The sequence below is a fragment of the Elephas maximus genome, chromosome 21 (genome assembly GCF_024166365.1).
Source record: "Elephas maximus indicus isolate mEleMax1 chromosome 21, mEleMax1 primary haplotype, whole genome shotgun sequence".
Taxonomy (NCBI): Eukaryota; Metazoa; Chordata; class Mammalia; order Proboscidea; family Elephantidae; genus Elephas; species Elephas maximus.
The window spans coordinates 54,991,684-55,012,065 of NC_064839.1; the positions used below are offsets into that span (position 1 = coordinate 54,991,684).

At 44.9% G+C, this 20,382-nt stretch overlaps 1 protein-coding gene across 1 annotated transcript in view; it reads left to right on the forward strand.

The window, feature by feature from the left end:
• The window catches only part of TCF25 (transcription factor 25), a 32,095-nt gene continuing 11,713 nt past the window's right edge, over positions 1-20,382 (forward strand). Inside the window, exons 1-8 of the mRNA XM_049863970.1 lie at positions 1-296; positions 11,768-11,932; positions 13,404-13,478; positions 14,206-14,324; positions 15,283-15,348; positions 18,086-18,168; positions 19,337-19,467; positions 19,913-20,012. Coding sequence (XP_049719927.1) covers positions 105-296; positions 11,768-11,932; positions 13,404-13,478; positions 14,206-14,324; positions 15,283-15,348; positions 18,086-18,168; positions 19,337-19,467; positions 19,913-20,012 — 931 coding nt within the window. The 5' untranslated portion in view covers positions 1-104. The remainder of the gene's footprint in view (positions 297-11,767; positions 11,933-13,403; positions 13,479-14,205; positions 14,325-15,282; positions 15,349-18,085; positions 18,169-19,336; positions 19,468-19,912; positions 20,013-20,382) is intronic.

The window sequence follows — 20,382 nt, forward strand, 5'->3', positions numbered from 1 at the left end:
CGCGACACGACAGCCTTGCGCCAGCGGGCCGCAAGTGCGCAGGCGCGCTGCAGCTCTCTCTGCTGCTCTCCCTTCTCTCCAGACGTCAGCAGCCGTTGGGCCTCATGTCGCGCCGGGCCCTCCGGAGGCTGAGGGGAAAACAGCGCGGCCAGGAGCCTCTTGGGCCCGGCGCCCTGCAGTTTGTCCTCCGGGAAGATGATGACGCAGAAGAAGAGGGGCCAAAACGGGGGCCGGCTGGCCGCCGCCACCGGGGCCCAGGGAAGGAGAGCGTCCGTGTCAACAACCGATTCGAGCTGGTGAGGAGTCAAGCGGCCTGCTGCAGGCCCGGTGGGTGGGGGTGGGGGCGTGGGCGCGGCGGACCTCCATAGGGCAGGGCCTGTGCGAGCTCGGTCTTTACGTCGTGGGGCGGAGCTGGGCATTGGTAAAGTTGGGTATGCGTTCGGCCGGGGGTGGGCGGGGCCGTGACGTCATACAGAGGGACGCGTTGGGTCGGGGCTGTAGTGGAAGATGGGGTGGGTAATGGCGTCAAGGGGGAGGTGAAGTTGGGTTTGGGCCGCAGTGCAGTGCGGCGGTGGGTAAGGCAAAGATGTGTTTGGATAGCAGTGTAGTGGATGGGGTCATGACGTCAGGGGGCGGGGCGAGGCAGGGGCAGAGCGACGTTGAGTATGGGCCGCAGTGCGACGGTGGGCGGGGCGTGAAGGTGAGTTTGTACTGCAGTGGAGTGGGTGGGGTTATGACGTTAGGGGGCTCCGTGAAGTTGCACTCCTGCTGCAGTGGGTGGGCGGGGTCATGACGTAAAGGGGTTGGCGGTGGCCGGGCTTCCTCGGGTCCTTTGGTTTGGGCAGTGGGCATGATTGTAGCCTGTGCACCAGTGCTTGCTGGGTCTGCACAGACATCCTCCTTTAATCCTCACAACGCTCCTCCCTCGCCCAGGGTGTCCGAGTCTTGCTCAGTGCTGAGCCCCCACAACAAATCCTGGTGCAGAGAAAGAACTCAGTGAATATGAATGACTGTCTCCTTGGTGCCAGCCTCGGTGTGCTGATTGCTGCCTGTCTGTGAGCCCCAAGCAGCAGGGCGCATGCCTGGTTCTCACCCACGCTCTCAGGGGCTTGATGGTGGTGTTCAGGTGATTGAAGGGGCAGCTGAGGGCGTGAGGATCATGGAGACACCAGCCTCCTCTCAGCTCTCTCCTGGTCTCGGCAGTGGCCCCAGCTTTATGCAGTCTGGAAAGTTAAGGGCCCGGTGTACACAGTGGGGAGTGTGGACTGTGGTTTTGGGACATTGGGTTTTGAGATTCATGGCCTTTCTATTGAAGGTAAGGTCTCACTCTGTTGTGTCCAGATTCGTTGCTCTCCACCCACCTCTTCTGATTTTCAGACTGGAAGTATCCCTTTTTCTTGTCATTTCTTTAAATCTTTTTATTATGAAAAATTTCAGGCATACACAGAAACGGAGACTGGTATAAGGAACCCACATGTATCCATCACCCAGCATCCACAGTTAGCAACACATGGCCAGTCGCGTTTCGTCCATTCTTTTACCCACTTCTCCCCATGGATTATTTCAAAGCAAATCCAGGCGTCGCATCATTTATCCTTAAATTTGCTGCTAATTTTTCTGACTTCTCTCAGAGTGCTCAAGTCTTCATTCTCACCCCAGTTGTTAAAAGGCCAAAATCAGTTTGTGCTGAAAGTTGGCCATTTTCACGGACCTTTTATCAGATGGTAAACAACAACAAAAAAAAAAACCATTGCAGTCGAGTTGATTCTAAATCATGGTTATCTCATGTGTTACAGAGTAGAGCTGGTCCAGAAGGTTTTCTTGGTTATAATCTTTATGGAGGCAGATTGCCAGGCCTCTCTTCCTCAGGAAATTGACAAACGTGTATACCTATGTAACTGCCACCACCAAGATAGAGAACATTCCCATCCAGCTCCCCGTGCCCCTTTGCAGTCATTCCCTCCCACCCTGTCCCCAGGCAGCCACTCACCCACTCTCTGTCAGTGTATATTACTTCTTCCTTTCCTAGTATTTTTTTTTTTTTTTTTCTAGAGTAAATTGAATCATACAGGATGTACTCATTTTGTCTGGCTTTTCTGGTCAACATAATGTTCTTGAGATTTGTTCATGTGGTGGGTATGCATGGTTTTTTTTTTTCTCTTTGTGAATTACTTTTTCGTATCATTTACCTTTTTTAGGAGAATTTTTATTTTTTTTCATATTGATCTGTAAGGGCTTGTTATAAGTTGTGTTTAACATTGTTGAGTAGTTAGTATTATGGTATATTGTATGAATATGCCACTATTTGTTCACTTTTTGATGGACATTTGGGTCGTTTCCAGTTTTGGTCTATTTAAATAAAGCTGCTGTGAGCATTTGTGTACAAGTCTCTTTTGTGGGCATGTATTTTCATTTCTCTTGGTTGAACACCTAGGCACAGAATACCTGGATCATAAGGTGGATCTATTTTAACTGAGTAAAAGATTGCAAAACGTTTCTCCAAAGTGGTTGTAGCATTTTACGGCCCTACAAGCAGCGTGAGAGTTTGAGTTGCCCCAGGTCCGCGGCAGCACTTGGTGTTGCCAGTCTCTTTACTTTTACCCATCCAGTGGATGTGCACTGGTATAATAATTTGGTTTTAATTTGCACTTCCTGAAGAACAGTGATATTGAACATCTTTTCGTGTACTTATTGGCCATTGGTATATCTTCTTTTGTGAAGTGTTCAGATTTTTAGGCCAATTTTAAAAATGGGATTGTTTGTCTTCTTGTTATTGTTTCATAAAAGTTCTGTATATATTTTAGATATGTGTCTTTTGTCACGTATATATATTGTGAATATTTTTTCCCAGTAAGTATTCTGAGTAAACAGCAGCTTATTAAAATATTCGGAAACCCTGGTGGCGTAGTGGTTAAGTGCTACAGCTGCTAACCAAGAGGTCGGCAGTTCAAATCCACCAGGCGCTCCTTGGAAACTCTATGGGGCAGTTCTACTCTGTTCTATAGGGTTGCTATGAGTCGGAATCGACTCGATGGCAGTGGGTGGGTATTAAAATATTAACTCAGGTAACAGTTTAATTGCCACACACCACACTGTTTTTAGTACATTGGAAGAATACTTAACATTAAGAAGTCTGTCATTAAACTCACACAAACCTATATAGGCATGATTTTTTTCTTCACATAAGTGGAAATGGTATTTTTATTATTAGTATTTCCAGGGCATGAGGGAGATGATGGATGTTCATTGATTTAGTGATGGTTTCAGGGGTGCCAAAACTTATCAAATTGTCAGTTTGAAAACATATCAGATTATATACTTTGTGTCAAATATATCCAATAAAGCTGTAAAAGCACTGAATAAAGTAGTATGTATTTTATTGTAAATGTTCTAACCATGTGGAAGTGAGGCAAGAAAAAGTCAGCCCCATTTCAACGTTCTCCCACTAGATAACCATTTCTAATAATTGGCTATTTTTACCTCTAAGCAGACTTTTATGCGTTTTAAAGCACATGAATACTATCTTAAGCTTAGATGAATAATATATTTTTAAAAATTTTTGTTGTGTTTTAAGTCAGTCTCTTATACAAAAATTTATATACAGCTTGCTGTATATTCCTAGTTGCCGTCCCCCTAAAGAGACAGCACACTCCTTCTCTCCACCCTCTATTTTCGTGTCCATTCAGCCAGCTTCTGACCCCCTCTGCCTTCTCATCTCCGCTCCAGACAGGAGGTGCCCACATAGTCTCATGTGTCTACTTGATCCAAGAAGCTCACTCCTCACCACTGTCACTTTCTATCCTATAGTCCAATCCAATCCCTGTCTGAAGAGTTGGCTTTGGGAATGGTTCCTGTCTTGGGCTAACAGAAAGTCTGGGGACCATGACCTCTGGGGTCCTTCTAGTCTCAATCAGACCATTAAGTCTGGTCTTTTTAGGAGAATTTGAGGTCTGCATCCCACTGCTCTCCTGTTCCCTCAAGGGTTCGCTGTTGTGTTCCCTGTCAGGGAAGCCATTGATTGTAGCCGGGCACCATCTAGTTCTGGTCTCAGGCTGATGTAGTCTCTGATGTGGCCTTTTCAGTGAATAATATTTTAAAGTGTTAAAAATATATTTTTACCATATCAATTAATGCTTATCAACTTAATCCTTTTAACTATTTCATATTGTTTCATTGTGGATGAGCATAACTTATTTAACTTTTTTGCTATTCTCGAATGTTCTGTAGTTAGCATTTTGTTTTTTATATCCTTATATACTTGTTTTATTTCCTTAGGGTTGACTTCTAGAAGTGGAATTGCTGGGTTAGGGAGTGTACACGTTTAACTTTGGATGCTTACTGTTCTTGCAGAGAGGTTACACAGCAGTGTATGAAAGTGTCATACACTGCAGAATTTGACATTATCAGTCTTTTTTAATATTTGCCAATGTATATCTCTATTTCATTTTGCATTTCTTTGTTAGTGAAATGGGTCACCTGTCCATGTATTTATTGACCTTTTTCCTCTTTGTGAATTGCCTTTTCATGTCCTTTACTTTTATTTTAGAGGATTCTTATCTTTTTCATATTGATTTGTAAAGGCTTCTTATATGGTAATACATATCAACGTATGGCAAAAGATTCCTTAGCTGATTTTCACCGTGTCAGACATGTCCATCTTTCTCTTCATGGTGCTTATTTTCAGCACTACATTTAGAAAGACCTTTTCTACCTTACATAAAATTTTTTCCTCTGTTTTCTTTTAATGCTTTAATTTTTAAAATTTAAATCCTTAATCTGTATGATATGTTATATTTGTGTTAGTGTGTGTTTAGAAAAAAAATGTGGTTTGTTAGTTGAGGATGGACCAAGAGTCCCAAGGTTGATCAGAAACCTCTCTGGCATGTGTTGTTAGTGTTGAGAGCTTAACAACTCAGGTGGATGAGTAGTTGCATATCATGATGGAGTTCAAGATATTTAATAACACACATCAGTTTTAATTCAGGCAGTGTATATGTATATGTATTTTGCCCTTATGTCTTAAATTCTGCAACAATACACTGGACATGTTTGTTAGCGTTCAGATGCAAAACAGTGAACTCTTAATAAGCTATAAAGATTAATTATAGTATTGTTTATAATGAAACTTTGAAACTGACCTACATGCCCAACAATAAAAGATTGGTTAAATTATGGTACATTTGTGCCCCATAACATTCTGTGCTGCCATTAAAAATGATGCCATAGAATAGAACTTCTTAATATTTTAGGAGTCAAGGACCACTTTGACAATCTGATTAAATAAAGCCACATAAACATACTTAAAAATTATCAGAATTTATTTTATTGCATTGAAAAAATTTCCCTGAAAGTGAGGAAGATTAATCTTTTACAAAGAATTATGTGCGTTGTGTCTCTGTTTTTGTGCAAAATATAATGCCTGTTCCCTGAAAATAATTGAAATCTAAATTGTGCAGTTAAAAACAGACCTTAATATTCTTTCAGAACATTTCAGTGATCAGGCTACTATTGTTTGGTTGGAATAAGGACTTGAAATTATGTAATGATTTTTTTATTTGTCAACATATGTGTCACCTTTATATGATAGCCGGTTGATTTTGACCCATTGTTTTGATGGCAGCACGAGCAAAACCCCCTCATTCACAAAATCATTTGATAATAGATGGGATTAGAATTTTTATAGCTTTTTGCTGGTCAAGGGCAAGTTTGGTAAAAGATTACCATAATTTTCTAAGATTTTTCAGGTTGAAATCACTTATTGTTTCTTTTGTCCTCAAGTCTGTGGAATTATTTTTGCAAGGTTGGCATCATTAATGCTGTCTGTAAGCAAGGAAAGAACTGTGGATCTGTATTCAAATTGTGAAATTATTTAAACAGTGAAAAAAAGCCTATAGTATTCCCAGATGTCTGCCAGTTTCTGCCTGCAGATAAATAAATGGGGCTTTGTCATTATTGACTGCCATCTGTAGAAGCACTTCTTCCAGTAATGCAAAGTTCTAATGGCTCTTGTCTTCCAGTGGGTAAATAACTGTTTTCTTTATACAGCATTCTTAATGGTGACCATGGGGTTCCTGAACTGAAAGGCATACTTTTATAGAGCCAAAAATAATCTTTAAATAAACTGAGTAATAGATGAGTAAAAATAAAATAAGAGATTTCTGCTTCCAGCCAGAGGGTGGGGAAGACTTTTCATTCTGACCAGCAAGGGTTGAGAAACCTCACTGAAAAACCTGAGTGTTCAGTAGAGGGTCCAGAAAGGTTATTCTTTAGAAGTAGGGCTAAAAGCAAAAACCCAAACCCAATGTTGTTGAGTTGATTCCAGCTCATAACAACCCTATAAGACAGAGTAGAACTGCCCCATAGGGTTTCCAAGGAGTGCCTGGTGGATTCAAACTGCCAACCTTTTGGTCAACAGCCATAGCTCTTAACCACTACACCACCAGGATTTCCAAATAACCCTTTAATAAATACTTTAGGCCTGCCTTAACAAAGCTTAAAAGTAAGATTTTTGGGGAGCATGCTGATATACAAGTAAATTAACTACATCCCCAGGCAAAATTCAACATTCCATTAAGGAAGACAACAAAATCCAATCTTTCAACAGCATGCCATTTCATGATGTCTAGCACACAGTAAAAAATTACCAGATATGCAAAAAAGCAGGAAAATGTGACACATAACCAGGAGAAAGTAAATCAGTAGAAACAGGCCCAGAAATAACAGAGGTGGTGAAATTAGACAAAAAAATTAAGATAGCATTATAAATATATTCAAGGGTTTAAAGAAAATTATGAATATAATGAGGGAACAAACAGGGACTTGCAGTAGGGAAATGGAAACTATAAAACAAGGTGATTCTAGAACTGAAAAATACAGTATCTGAAATGGGTAATTCACGTGATGGTCTTAATAACGTATTAGACACTAGATAAGAAAAGATAAGTGATTTTGAAGTTAGGGCAAAGAAACTAAACTATCCAGAGAGGGGGAAAAAAATGGAGAAAAGTTAATTGTCTCAGTACCCTTGGAGGACAGTGCCAGTCAGTCTAACATATCTGTAATTGGAGTAGCAAAGCAAGAGGAGAGAAATTGGAATAGAAAAATACTTGGTGAAACAATGACAGAAAACTTCCACATTTAATGTAAAATAAAGTCCCACAGATCCAAGAAGTTCAAAAACCTAAGTGGGACAACAAACAAAACCACAGCAAGGTAAGTCATAATCGCATTGCTGAAAACCAGTGGTACAGAGAAAATCATACAAACAGCTGGAGAAAAGAGACACATTACCTACAGAGACGCAGTGGTAAGAATAATCATTGACTTTATCAGATACAACACGAGCCAGAAGACAGTGGAATGACATCTTTAAAGTGCTGAAAGGAAAAAAAAAAAAAAAAAACCTGTTAACCCAGCATTCTATATCCAGTGAAAATATTTTTCAAAAATAAATGTGAAATAAAGATATTTTCGTACAAAGATGTTTTGAAGCATGAGAAAATTCATTTCCAGAAGATCTGCACTGAAAGAAATGTTAAAGGAAATACTTCAGTCTGAAGGAAAATTATGCTGTATGGAAACATGGATCTATATGAAGAAATGAAGAGTGCCAGGAATGGTAACCGAAAGGATAAATATACAATATGTTTTCTAATTTTTAAATTTCTTTAAAAGAAAAAGGGATTTTAGTCAGTGTGACAAGAAAAGAAATAAAAGACACCCAGTTTGAGAAGGAAGAAATAAGACTGTCCTTATTCACAGAGTATAAGATCACATGCATAGAAAATCTTCAGGAATATACAAAAAAAGAACTAGAACTAATTGGTGAATTTAGCAAGGTTGCAGAATACGAAGTCAGTGTGTAAAAATTTGTATATATATTAGCAATGGACAAGCTGGAAGTGAACTTTAAAAATTCTGATTACATAGCATCAAAAACAAAATACCTAGGGATAAGTTTAATGAGAGACATGTAAGATCTCTATGCTGAAAAGTACAAAACATTGCTGAGAGAAGTTAAAGAAGACCAAGATAAATGGAGAGATATGTATACAATGTTCATGGATTAAAAAAAAAAATGTCATCAAGTCAATTCTGACTCATGGTGATGACCCCATATGTATGAGAGTAGAGCTGTACTTCTCAGGGTTTTCAGGAACCGGTTTTTTTTGGGGGAAGTAGATAATGAGGCATTTTTTCCAAGGAGCCTCTGGGTGGTCTTAAATCACCAGCCTTTCAGTTAGCAGTGAGTGTGTTAAGCAGTTATACCATGCAGGGATTCCCATTCATGGGTTAGGACACTCAGTATTCCTAGGATGCTGTCTATCCCCAAATTGATCTTTGGATTAAGTGCAATATTAATCTCATTTCCAGCAGGCTTTATGAACAAGCTGATTATAAAATTTATATGGAGAATAACTGTACTAAAGAAACAAAAAAACCCAAAACCTTAGTCTTTCAGTTGATTCTAAATCGTATCAACCCTCTAGGACAGAGTAGAACTGCTCCATAGTGTTTCTGAGGTTGTAAATCATTACATAAGCAGACTACCACACCTTTCTTCTTTGGGATGGCTGGTGGGTTTCAGTTAGCAGCTGAACACTTAACCCACTGTGCCACCAAGGCTCAGAGTAGCCATACCCATTGCCGTTGAGTCAATTCCAACTCAGAACAACCCTATAGGACAGAGTAGAACTGCCCCATAGGGTTTCCAAGGAGCGCCTGGTGGATTCGAACTGCTGACCTTTCAGTTAGCAGCCGTAGCACTTTACTACACCATCAGGGTTTCCACAAAAGAGGAGTGCGCAGCCTGGGAAACGAACCCAGGTCGCAAGAATGGGAATCTCACATGATGTCACTACACCAGCGGTGCCAGAATAGCTATAACTGCCTTGAAAAAGAATAACAAAGTTGGAGAGCTACTTCACCTCATTTCAAGATGTAGTATCAAGATCCGGTAATCATGATAGTGTGGCATTGGCGTAAATATAGACAAGTAGGCCACCACAACAGCATAGAGAATTCAGAAATAGACTTAATACAATTGATGGATTTATCAAAAGCAATTTGTTGGGAAACTAAAATCTCTGTAACAGACGATGCTGAAATGACTTTATATTATGGAAAAATAAAATTAACTTCAACCCAGCCCCCCATACAGATTTATTCAAGATAAATCACAGGTTTACACACTAAAATTGTAATGCTTCTAGAAGAAAACAGTGTGTTTCTGTGACTTTATGGCAGGAAAAGATTCCTTTGGTTGGATCCAGAGAGCACTAACCATAAGAACAGATTGATAAAATGAACTTCTTCTAAACTTAAACATTTTTCTGCTCATCAAAAGATGTCATTAGGAAAATGAATAGGTAAGCCATAGACTGGGAGAAAGTAATCACAAAACTTAAGTGACAGAGGACTCGTATCCAGGATATATGAACACATCTTACAACTCAAGAAGGAATCAGCCCAGTTTAAAAATGAGTGTAAGACTTAAACAGGCACTTTACAAAAGAATGGTCAGTATGACTATGAATGGCTAGTAAGCACATGAAAATGTACTCAATATTGTTAGTCAGAGGATATATATAAATTGTAATGCAGTATTACTGCACACCCGCTAGAATCTGGCCAAAATTAAAAATACTGACAATGCTAAATGCTGGTGAGAATGTAGAACAAGCAGAACTCTCGTATGTTGCTGGGTGAAGCGTGCAATGGTACAACCACTTGGAAAATTGGTCTGGCAATTTACCATAAAGTTCAACATATCCCCCCCCCAAAAAAAAACACCAAACCTGCTGCCATCGAGTCGATTCTGACTCTTAGCGACCCTATAAGACAGAGTAGAACTGCCCCATAGAGTTCCCAAGGAGCGCCCTGTGGATCCAAACTGCTGACCTTTTGGCTAGCAGCTGTAGCACTTAACCACTGTGCCACCAGGGTTTCCACCTACCCCATGATCCAGTAATTCCACTTCTAGATTTTTATCCAAAAAGACTTGTACATAAAAATGCACAGCAGCTTTATTCATAACAGCCAAAAACTGGAAACAAATGTCTTCAACAGGACAATGAATAAATATGGTATAACCATACCAGAAAATACTACTAACCAATAGCAAGGAACTAACTAGTGATACGTCCCTCGGTGAGCAATTGATTAAGTGCTCGAATACTAGCTGAAAGGTTGGTGGTCTGAACCCACTCAGGCACCTTGGAAGACAAGCCTGGCCATCTGCCTCTGAAAGGTCACAGCCTTGAAAACCCTATGGAGCAGTTCTGCTCTGCACACATGGGGTCTCTGTGAGTCAGAATTGCTTCAGCGGCAGGGAATAACAACATACTGATAAGGCAACCATGAGATAAACCTCTAAACCATTACACTGTGAGAATGGAGCCAGACACAAAAAGAACATGCAGTATGAGCCTGTTGGTGTGAAGCTCTAGAACAGGCAAAACTAATCAGGTGAGGAAAATCTCTATAGTGTTTGCCAGGGCAGAGGTGGGTGTTAGTTGGGAATGGCACAAGGCGTATATTTCTAGGGTGATGGAAATGTTTTATATCTTGTGGGTTACACTCTTGTATGCAATTGCTAGAACCCATTGAACTGTACGTTGATTTTACAGTATGTAAACTATACCCCAGTTTTTACCAAAAAGTCAGATCTTTCCCCCAAATTTTATAAAATTTCTGCTTAGTATTCAGTTAAGTGTTCTGAGCCTTGTCTGTGGGGTGCCAGTGAACATATGTGTGGTGGACAAGAACTTAATCTGTCCAGCCTCTTAGAATGCCTCTCGTCTGAGATCTTGAAACTGAAGGAAGCAACAGCTTTTGGTTAGCAAAGATTTATTTAAGGATGACTGACAGGCATTTGATGTAGGTTTAGGCCCGTATGGAAGGCAACGTCAGCCACGCTCCTCTTGTCATTAAAGAAACAGCGCTGGGCGTGTCATCAAGTACCGGCGGCGAGCTCCCCGTGTGCGGAGTCAGAACTTCCCTCAGTTGCAGTTTAGTGTACCTTAGAGCTTCTTAGGAATCTGCATTTCTCAAAATACCTTAAGTTTCCAAAAGGGGCTCACAAAGGAAAAAAATTTTTTTCTAGGGACTTTTTTCATTCAACATTGTGCTCCTAAGTTTCATCCATCGTGTGCGTGCTGCTGGGCTCATTCTTCTCACCCTGTAGGAGGCCTCACTGTGTGAATTGTGGTTGTTTTTATATATTACCTTTATTATCAGGAAAAAAAAGTCAGCGAGACAATCCTTGCCCCTGAGATCATTTGGGGCTTAAGTGTGTTTTCTCCCAGGTTCTTGTCCTGTCTGCTCCCACTGATAAGCAGAGGCTTGAGCGGGCAGGAGGAGGAAAGAATACGAATGCATTGACTGAACATTTGTTGTTTTTAAAATCCTCACCTAGGGCTACGTGATGCTCAAAGAAGGGGAATGAATTGTAATGCTCAGGGAAGACAGCTCAGATGGCAGCCCGGTGTCCCGGCACTTTAGGCTCATTTGCAGAAGGAACCCTGAGCCAGGACTTGTTCAAAAGAGCATGACAGAGTTGTGTTAGACTCAGGTTTGCCTGTGGGTATCACTGCTGTGTGGACACAGACATCGAGTGTTCTTTCTGTTCTTCCCATCCGCCACCTCAAATCAGCCTTAAGTGTGCCTGCCTGTCTGCTTGTGTTCCGTCACCTGCATCTGAGCACCACTGTTTAAGCGTGAGTGTAGCATGCAGGCAATGCCACTGTCTCCCTCACATCTCTCACAGATAAACACTGAAGAACTCGAGGAGGAGCCCATGGTGAATGGGGACAAGTCAGACTGCGTGCCCTCAGACACCGTGGTTTCAGGGAACAAAGGGAGAGCTAAACATGGAAACACAGAGACCAAGACGGATGGAGAAGGGGTTGACAGGGCAGCAGCCTCTGAGCAGGTATGGGGCCGTGTGATTGACTTAGGGGCCCCAAGTTCACCCAGCCACCCGCTGCATCCGTGTGCTTACTATCCTGGAGGGGTAATTGCCTGAGTTTGTGTCATTGCCCAGTTACTCAAAAATTTCTTTGAGAACCCTGATGAGTGGGTACCATGTGCAGGGTCCCTAGACACATGTCCCTGCTCTACACTTGAGAGCCAGCCTCCCTCAGCAGCATGTACCAGCACATGTGTGAACCGGTACACACGTGCATCATTACATGCACATGAGCAACTGCGTGGCATATTGTCTTTTTGCCATGAGTCTGGGCCTCGGTTGGGGGACTGTGGCTCTGGCACTGGTGTGAGACCTGAGGTTTGAGGAGTGTCTCTTAGATGAGTGTGGGATCCAGCACTCGACTCTAACATGACTGCCAGCTTAAGGGGAGAGGTACGAAGACCCCATGAAATGTTTTGTCCTACCCTGGGGGTAGGAGGCTGGGCATTTGGAGCTGCAAACAGCTTTGCAGTCACATCACAGAAGACTGTGAAGGAGGAGTCTTCCCATGGGGCCCTAAAAGGAACATCTGCCAACTGGGGGTCTGCTAGTGCTGGGCCGGCCTCAGCCCTCCAGAATCCTCTGACCAAGTGGGCATGGTGGACATGGATCCCATACTTCTGTCCACAGCTCTGGCCAGTACAGTGTCAGGGAGTCCAACTTGGGGTGTGCAGAGAAGTGCCTGACTGAGGCTCAGGCTCACGGGGGCTCTTGAGGAAGAGTCTTCGCGTTGCGCTGGAGTGGGCCAGCTGAAGAGCTCTGGAGGCGGGGGGCCCACAGGGCAAGAGGAGAGCCGCAGGGGAGGGGGGCCCACAGGGAGAGAGGGTGACCCATAGGAGGCAGGGCACCCACAGGGGAGGGGGGCTCTCAGAGGTAGAGGGAGGGGGTCTTGCAGAAGGGACCCACAGGAAGAGGGATACTGGCAGGTACAGGGGATCTGGCAGGGGTTAGGAAACTGCAAAGGCTGGGGTGTGGGGGCCCACAGAGGCTGGGGCCCTGCAGAGTCAGGGACTGGTGTTGTGAGGACTGCAGGGCACACCAGGACCCCCATCCCCAGGGGGACTGGAGCATAGAGAAGGCTCGTGGTTCAGGGCCCCATGTATGTATTGTGGAAGCCTGAGCATTGAGAGGGGGTGTGGGAGAAAAGCCGCACTGACCACAGACTGGGAGAGGTGGGGACCAGGCTGGAGTTGCAGAGACGTTGTAAGGTGCTTCTTGTAAGCCAAGCAAGATCTGAGAGAAGCAGGTGACTTTGGTGACAATTAGGGGACAGGGGAGCATCAAGTCTTCACTCCCTCTGCAGCCGTTGCTGTTGGTAGTTTGTAAGATCTCACTGTCACTTTCCGTTGATAAAAGTGTTTTTATTTTACTAGTCTGTGAGTCGGAATCGACTCAACAGCAATGAGTTTGGTTTGGTTTGGTTTGATTTTACTAGTCTAATTCAACCGGCAAACTCCGAAAGAAGAAAAAGAAGCAGAAGAGCAAGAAGAGCACGACAGGAGAGACTTTGGTATGTGTGTCAGCCTGGCTGGTCTGTCGCCATTCTTTTCTGCTGTGTGTTGAGAGCTGTTCATTGCTACTTGCTATTTTCATTCCTTTCCATTGGGAGTTTAGCTAATTCAGAGGTCAGGGAAAAAGAAAACGAAAAACTCTTTATCAAGTTTTACTTGTTTTATTCACTTAGCTCCCTGGAGGTCTAGAGCCCCACTCTCATTTTTCATTTCCCAGCCCCCATGGAAACTGTATTCTCCTGATGGGCGAGATATTCCTAGTTACACTTCTCCTCACAGCCTTGACCTTGTTCTAGGCTAGCTAGATGGTGATGGCGAGGGTGAGAACCACGTCAGGAGGTTTCTGCCGTCAGAAAGTGTATTCCCATCATTCCCCTCGGTCCCAGCTCTGACCCCGCTTGTCCTACAGAGAGTGTAGTTTTACTGATGTTTCATCTCAGTCTCACACCTCAGCTCCATTTACCTGAGGACTGTGTTCTCCTAGAAAACGGGATTCAACTATCTGTGATATCCTCTGGCTCTGCGATTCTGTCTTTTCTGAGCTTCTGCTTCTTAAAAATTTCATTTTTGTTCTAAATATTATGTGGGGTACAGTTTCTGAATTATATTGTTTTTTAGATAATAAATGTAATATTTGCTCTTTTTGAAAATAAATGATTTTATTATTGTTATAACATTCAAAATAAAGTCAGTGTAGTGATTAATAGTTTGTTTTGGGGTTTTTAGGAAAATGGGCTGGAAGATATTGACCGCATCTTAGAGAGAATTGAAGACAGAGGTGGGTTGGCCCGGCCTGGCCCGCCCCCCCTGAGCTCCAGGAAGCATGTGCTCCACGTGGAGCACAGGTAAGGCCAGATCCCTCCTCTGTGGCCTCCCTGAGGCCATATGCCCCCTCTGAGGCTTCTCCACAGCTAGACTCCTCCTCTGAGGCCTCCTCGCAGCCAGATGCCCCCTCTGTGGCCTCCCCAACAGCCAGACTCCTTGGTGGCCTCCCCATGGCTTCTCTGTGACCAGGAAAATGTTATTTATTTTAAAAAGGGGGGGGGGGATTTGCTATTGTATATTTAAAAGTAATTATGGGTATATTATTAAACATGTAGAAAATAAAAACAAGAAGAAAGAAAATCACCCATGATTCAAGGAGCTTCAGCTTTACTTTATATCTTAAAAGTCATCTCTTGGTCTTGTAGAAGCGTAATGAAATCCCGTTCCCACTACAGAGTCCCTGGGTGATACAAATGGTTAATACTTAGCTGCTAACTGAAAGGTTAGAGGTTCAGGTCCACCTAGATACTGCTCAGAAGAAAGTCCTGGCAATTTGCTTCCGAAAAATCAACATTGAAAACCCTATGGGGCACAGTTCTACTCTGATACACATGGGTTGCCAAGAGTTGGAGTCAGGTCCACGGCAACTGGTGTACTAGTGTCCCTACTACAGAAGTTTGCTGGCAGTATTTTTTTTTTGTAAGGGCACCCAGAGTCAATTAAGACATAGTGATCTGGTCTCCGGGCGTTTATGCTGCCTGACGTAGCCTCGAAAACAGATGTTTGCCGTATGTGGGTGGTGGTCTGCCCTCATGTCCCCAAGTGGTGCAGACAAGCAGGGTGACACTGAGTGCAGACTCCCACGGTGGTGGTGGTGGGCTCCGTTTGTGCCCTGCAGTGCTGCCCCCAACTGCATAGGGCTTAAGAAAGTGGACCTGGAGGTTGTCTCACTGCTGGATTTTATGTGACTTTTTAAAATTCCCAGAATCTTTGTAGAACTTCATGTCATTTTTCTTTCTAAAATGTTCAATTCTCTAGACACTTGAATCCAGACACAGAACTGAAGAGGTACTTTGGTGCTCGGGCGATCCTTGGGGAGCAAAGGTAAGCTCTGTGCAGAGCTGTGTTTCCAAAACTGTCTTACCTTTTTAGTGGTTAAAGACAAGGAAAGGAGTGGCCTGGAGCCAACTGTTACTATATGTCTGTATTTGGCTGTAGAGGCACTCTGGGGAGAACATTTGAAGCCATAGTGAGAAGGCGAAGCCCTGGAATTGGGCCTTGAAAGTCAGGTGAGGCAGTTGGGCGTGGCCTTATTCCTTGAGCCCTCACACAACCTTCTCTGGTGGACGTGTTATATTTTTAGAGAGATTCTAAAAATCTTTCAAATTTGAGCTTTTAGCCCTTAGATCTTAGCCGGATTCATTTTTTCTTCTAAAACAGCAGCAAAACTAACATGAAGTCTGGGTTCTGAGACAGGTCTTATCTTTGTTAGTGTCATAGTTCCTAGCCATTGAACGGCATGGGGTGAACGCTGACTGTGGTGAAGAGGCCGTGTCTCAGGGGAAAGTGGGGTGAACTGCAGGGTGATGATGAGCCTGAGGGCCCCTTTCTTGGATTTACTGTTGAGAGGGGAGTCCCAGCTCTGACTTGAGAAGCATCTTGCAAAAGCTTTGAGTTTTGAAGTACTTTTTTTTTTCTGATTATACAAGTACGTGCTCCTTTTAAAAAGAGCAATTCAGAAATAACCTCCTTGACTCGCCCCCCTGCCCCCCTCCAAAGATAACCACTGGATGGTTTGTGCATCTCCCAGGAGCCTGTCTGTGCACACGGCACAGTTGTCTTATGTGACAGGAGCCAGTCCTGAGAGCCTGTAGCCCTGGCTTTGTGTGTCAGAGTTTGAAGCACTGTTTCTACCTGTGACCAGTTGATGGGTGTGAGGTTGTTTCCAGGTTTTTCCACTGTTACAAACAGTGTTGCAGAGCCCCTGCGTCTGTGCAGCACCTTCTGGTGAAGTCTCCTACAAGCCGGTGTGCCAGTCTTGTATTTGCTACGTGCTCCTGCACTGCCCTGCAAAACAGTGCCGACTCATCCCACTCACAGGACAGGCGTCGCTTCATCCTGTCCACAGTTGTGATGCCATAGGTCTAAACCCGGTCATAATACATAGACAGAAATTGTCTCGCCGTTGTGACTTTTGGTTCTTTATTGGTAAGATTGACCATTTTTTCATGTTATTTGTTCATACTTGCCTTGTATTTCTAACGATTTTTGCTTTACATTTTGGGTGTGAATTCATGACACAAGGATTTCTAACTTTCGTGTCTTCTTTTTGGAATACTAATGAAAAATGTTTTTATTTTAACATATTCCTCTCTGTCCCTTGCCGTCTTGGATGAATAAATACTCTACTCGTGCCACACTAGTTCCTCTCTGTAACATCTGTTGGGTCTCTCTTTGCGTATCTCTTTATATTTTTTGCCTGGTCTTATTTCTGTGCAAATTATAATTACTAATTGTTTTGATATCATTATTACACTTATTATATTTATTTCTTCAAAGATTTAAGTCCTCCCAAAGGGCTTCCGTTGAAAAGCCGCCATTCCCTGCTTCCTCCCTCCCCACTTCCTTATTCTGCTGCTGAGGCCACAGCTTGTGAGGTTTCTGTGCCTCGTCTTCTGTGGTTATCTCAAACTCTAAAGAAGGGTGACCCACTCTGTCTTGGGTTCTCATGTTTGGACTTTCCTCATTGACTTTCTGCTGTACAGATGGAATTGAGCTGATGCAGCCAACGCCTCCCCTTCAGGGGCCTCAGGCAGTGTTTCTACTGCTGTACCTGACTCTTCCCAGGTTGAGATGCCTGTCCCGCCTTTGCCCCACGTCCCCACCCTGCTCCCGCCACATCTCATGGCGGCATCTGTGTTCTCTGTGCCCTGTGTGTTTCGTATGTGCAGCATAATGCAGCCAGGCCAAGGCACGGACGGCTCTGAGCGTCTGCTTGTTCCCCTATACACAGTAAGCTAAAATCACTCCTCCTTTTAATGGTCTGCATATTCTGACCATGATTTTCAGGTACAATGGTGTGTTTTTCTCCTGCCTTCCTGATTCCTTGTTGAGAAACGAAAATGGTGCCTTTGTATCCTGGGCCTAACATAGCCCATCTTCTTACTCCTTCTTGTTCTTTTTTAATGAAATAGTTCAGATTATCAGAAAGTATAGAGAATAATAATAAACATGCGTGAGCCCATCACTCAGCTCCAGAGGCGTGGCATCGCCGACCACACAAACCCTTCCTTGGCGAGGCCCTTCCACCCGTAAGTGCCCATTCGTCCCCTGTGGCCCAGAAACGTGCTGGTGACCTGGTGTGCTGAGGCCTCCAGTCCTTGTCCTTGTCAGGTTTACCCCTTCTCAAAGCCTATTGTTGTATTCGTGGGTCTCAAGAGAGGAGACATACCTGCAGTGGCCTCTGTCTGGTCAAACTCACCCCTCTGTTTGGACATGCCTCCCACCATGGCCATGAGGTCATGGGCACTTGGTGGGCTCGGCTCACGTAGTCACCTTTTTTGTAGGTTTTCATTTTTCTTGCCTTTCTGCCTGTCCTGTCTTCTTGATGTACTTGTTGAATTTCTTTTTCCTTTTCTCTTTTTCCCGTGATTTGGCTCTTTAGAACTCTCTTCTAGCTCCACCTGGCAGTGGCTGCCCTCTGTCTCCAGTTGCGTGCCTGTGCTCCGCCTTTGTGCGGTGTAGGCCTGTGCAGGGTCTCCCGCCACCCCTGCCCCTCGGTCCTGCCTCCCTGGCTGCTGCAGGTACCTCAGAAGGTGACACTGGCACATGTCTCCCTCAGGCCTCGGCAGAGACAGCGTGTGTACCCTAAGTCCATGTGGCTGACGACCCCCAAGAGCACTTGGCCCCGGTACTCCAAACCAGGTGAGGGCTGTGGGCCCAGGTCATGTGACACCAGTGCTGGCTGGGATTCTGGGTGTGGTTTTGTGATTCTTGCTGGTTTGAGGCGGGAGTGCCAGATGGTCTGGGGGCAGAGCTACTCCAGACGTGGTCCTTGTGTGTTTGTTGTAATGCCAGTCTTTTTCTACATTTGGGTTTCTGTTCTGTAGGAAACAATCAAGTTAATTTTTAAAGTGTCATGCTTTATATTTTTTCACGAAGTAATGAGCATTAAGGAACAGCAGAGGTGCAGACAGGCACGGGCAGGTGCAGAGAGCACCTTGTGAGTTGGATGCCAGTGTGCGTGGCATGGAAAACCATCTGGAACACTGACCTCCACTCTAGTGCCTGATTGCAGGGGTCCGAGGGCCATGGGAAGGGGTGAACACAGGCTATGGGGGGGGCAGGAGGATAGGGCAGGGACACTACGTGGGAGAGAGTAGGGGGACATGCTGGTGGTGACGGTGTGGGGCCTACTGCTGTCAGTGTTACCATACCCCACCACCCCTGCACTCCCCCATCCCTGCCTACCCCCCTGCCCTTGTCTGGGAGAGGTGCCGGCTGTCATCGGCAAGAATGTGCCCAGAAGCGGGGAGGCCTATGTGTTACAAGGTAGCCTTGAGCCTGTGTAGTGCTCTTGTCCTCCCAGACAAACCCCTCCTGAGCGCCTATGAGATGGAGCTTATCAGCTTCTCATGGGATAGTCTGGAGGGTATAAGCTGAATGCGGTCTGGGACCACAAGCATGATCATGGAGGGGCTGGGAGTTTTAGAAGAGACTGGATCCTGAGCCCCTGAGTGGGCTGTGAGGGGAGAGAGGAGGCACCTCAGGCCCTCCAGCAGCCTTGAACTGAGTGTCAGCCTGACTAGACGGCTACAGGGGGCTGTGGATGTCCAGGCCCTTCAGGCAGGCTGGCTCTTGGGGCATGCGTGCCCTCTCTGTGCTCTTAGCTGTACTAGCCTCTGGGAGAAGATGTTTTCTCAGGAGTAAGAGCAGACAGGATGCTGCTCCCAGCGTTCTCGGTGCGGACTGCCACTTTCTGCACCAGAAGATGCTGCAGTCCAGATCCAGGAGGCTCACAGATGAGCTGCATCAGGCAGTCGCACACTGGGAGATGTGTTCCAGGCTCACCTGACCCCGCACTCGCCCCCAGGTCTCTCGATGCGCCTGCTGGAGACGAAGAAAGGGCTCTCCTCGTTTATGTTTGAGCACAGTGAAGAGTACCAGCAGGTGCAGCACAAATTCCTGGCGGCTGTGGAGTCCATGGAGCCCAACAACATCGTGGTATGTAGGCCCACGCTTCTACCCCGCCATGCTGGCCCACTGCAGGCCTGCCCCTGTGGCTTGGCCTGTGCCTCGGTGAGGTATGTGTTGGGGGAACCTAGGCCACTGCACTTTACCTCTGTGTCATGGGCCATTGTCTGGGACAGAGTTGTCACTATCGTACACTGTCCTTCTGTGTAGGAAACAGGTTGCTGTTTCAGCTCCTTTCCCTTGGATGTGGGAGGGGCTGGACGGCACCAGGCCCCCTGTAGCTGCCTGGGAATATTGAAATCTGAGTTCCTGTTTGACATGGGATGAACAGCCCAGTTAATATTGATAGCTGGCATGGAGTGCCCTGGTGCTGCCTCTGAGTCTAAATGCCTGAAGGCAGGGCTGTGCAGATGGTCAGGGCTGCTTCCCTGGGCGTCATGTCTTGGGGCTCCACCAGCTTTCTCCCTTCTGGCAGGTCCTGCTCCAGACGAGTCCCTACCATGTCGACTCGCTCTTGCAGCTCAGTGATGCCTGCCGGCTCCAGGATGACCAGGAGATGGCCCGAGACCTCATAGGTAAGCATGCCCAGGGCCGGCCTGTCCTGCCTGGTCCCTCACTTGTAGGGTTATCTTGGGAGCTAAAGGCACAAATGCTATTTTTATTTTTTTTGTACAACGATGGGGGACACAAATGTGTTTGCCAGGATACTTTTTAAATAACTCCATTGAGATATAATGATTAAAGTATACAATTCAGTGTTCCCAGTGTATTCCCAGCGTTGTACAACCGTGACCACGATGAAACCTCACACATTAGTAGTCATTTTCCCACTCTAGCCCCTGGCAACCGTTAATCTTCTTTCCATCTTATACATTCACATATTCTAGATGTTTTACATAAGTGAGACCATATAATATCTGTCCTTTTGTGCCTGTCTTTTGTCAC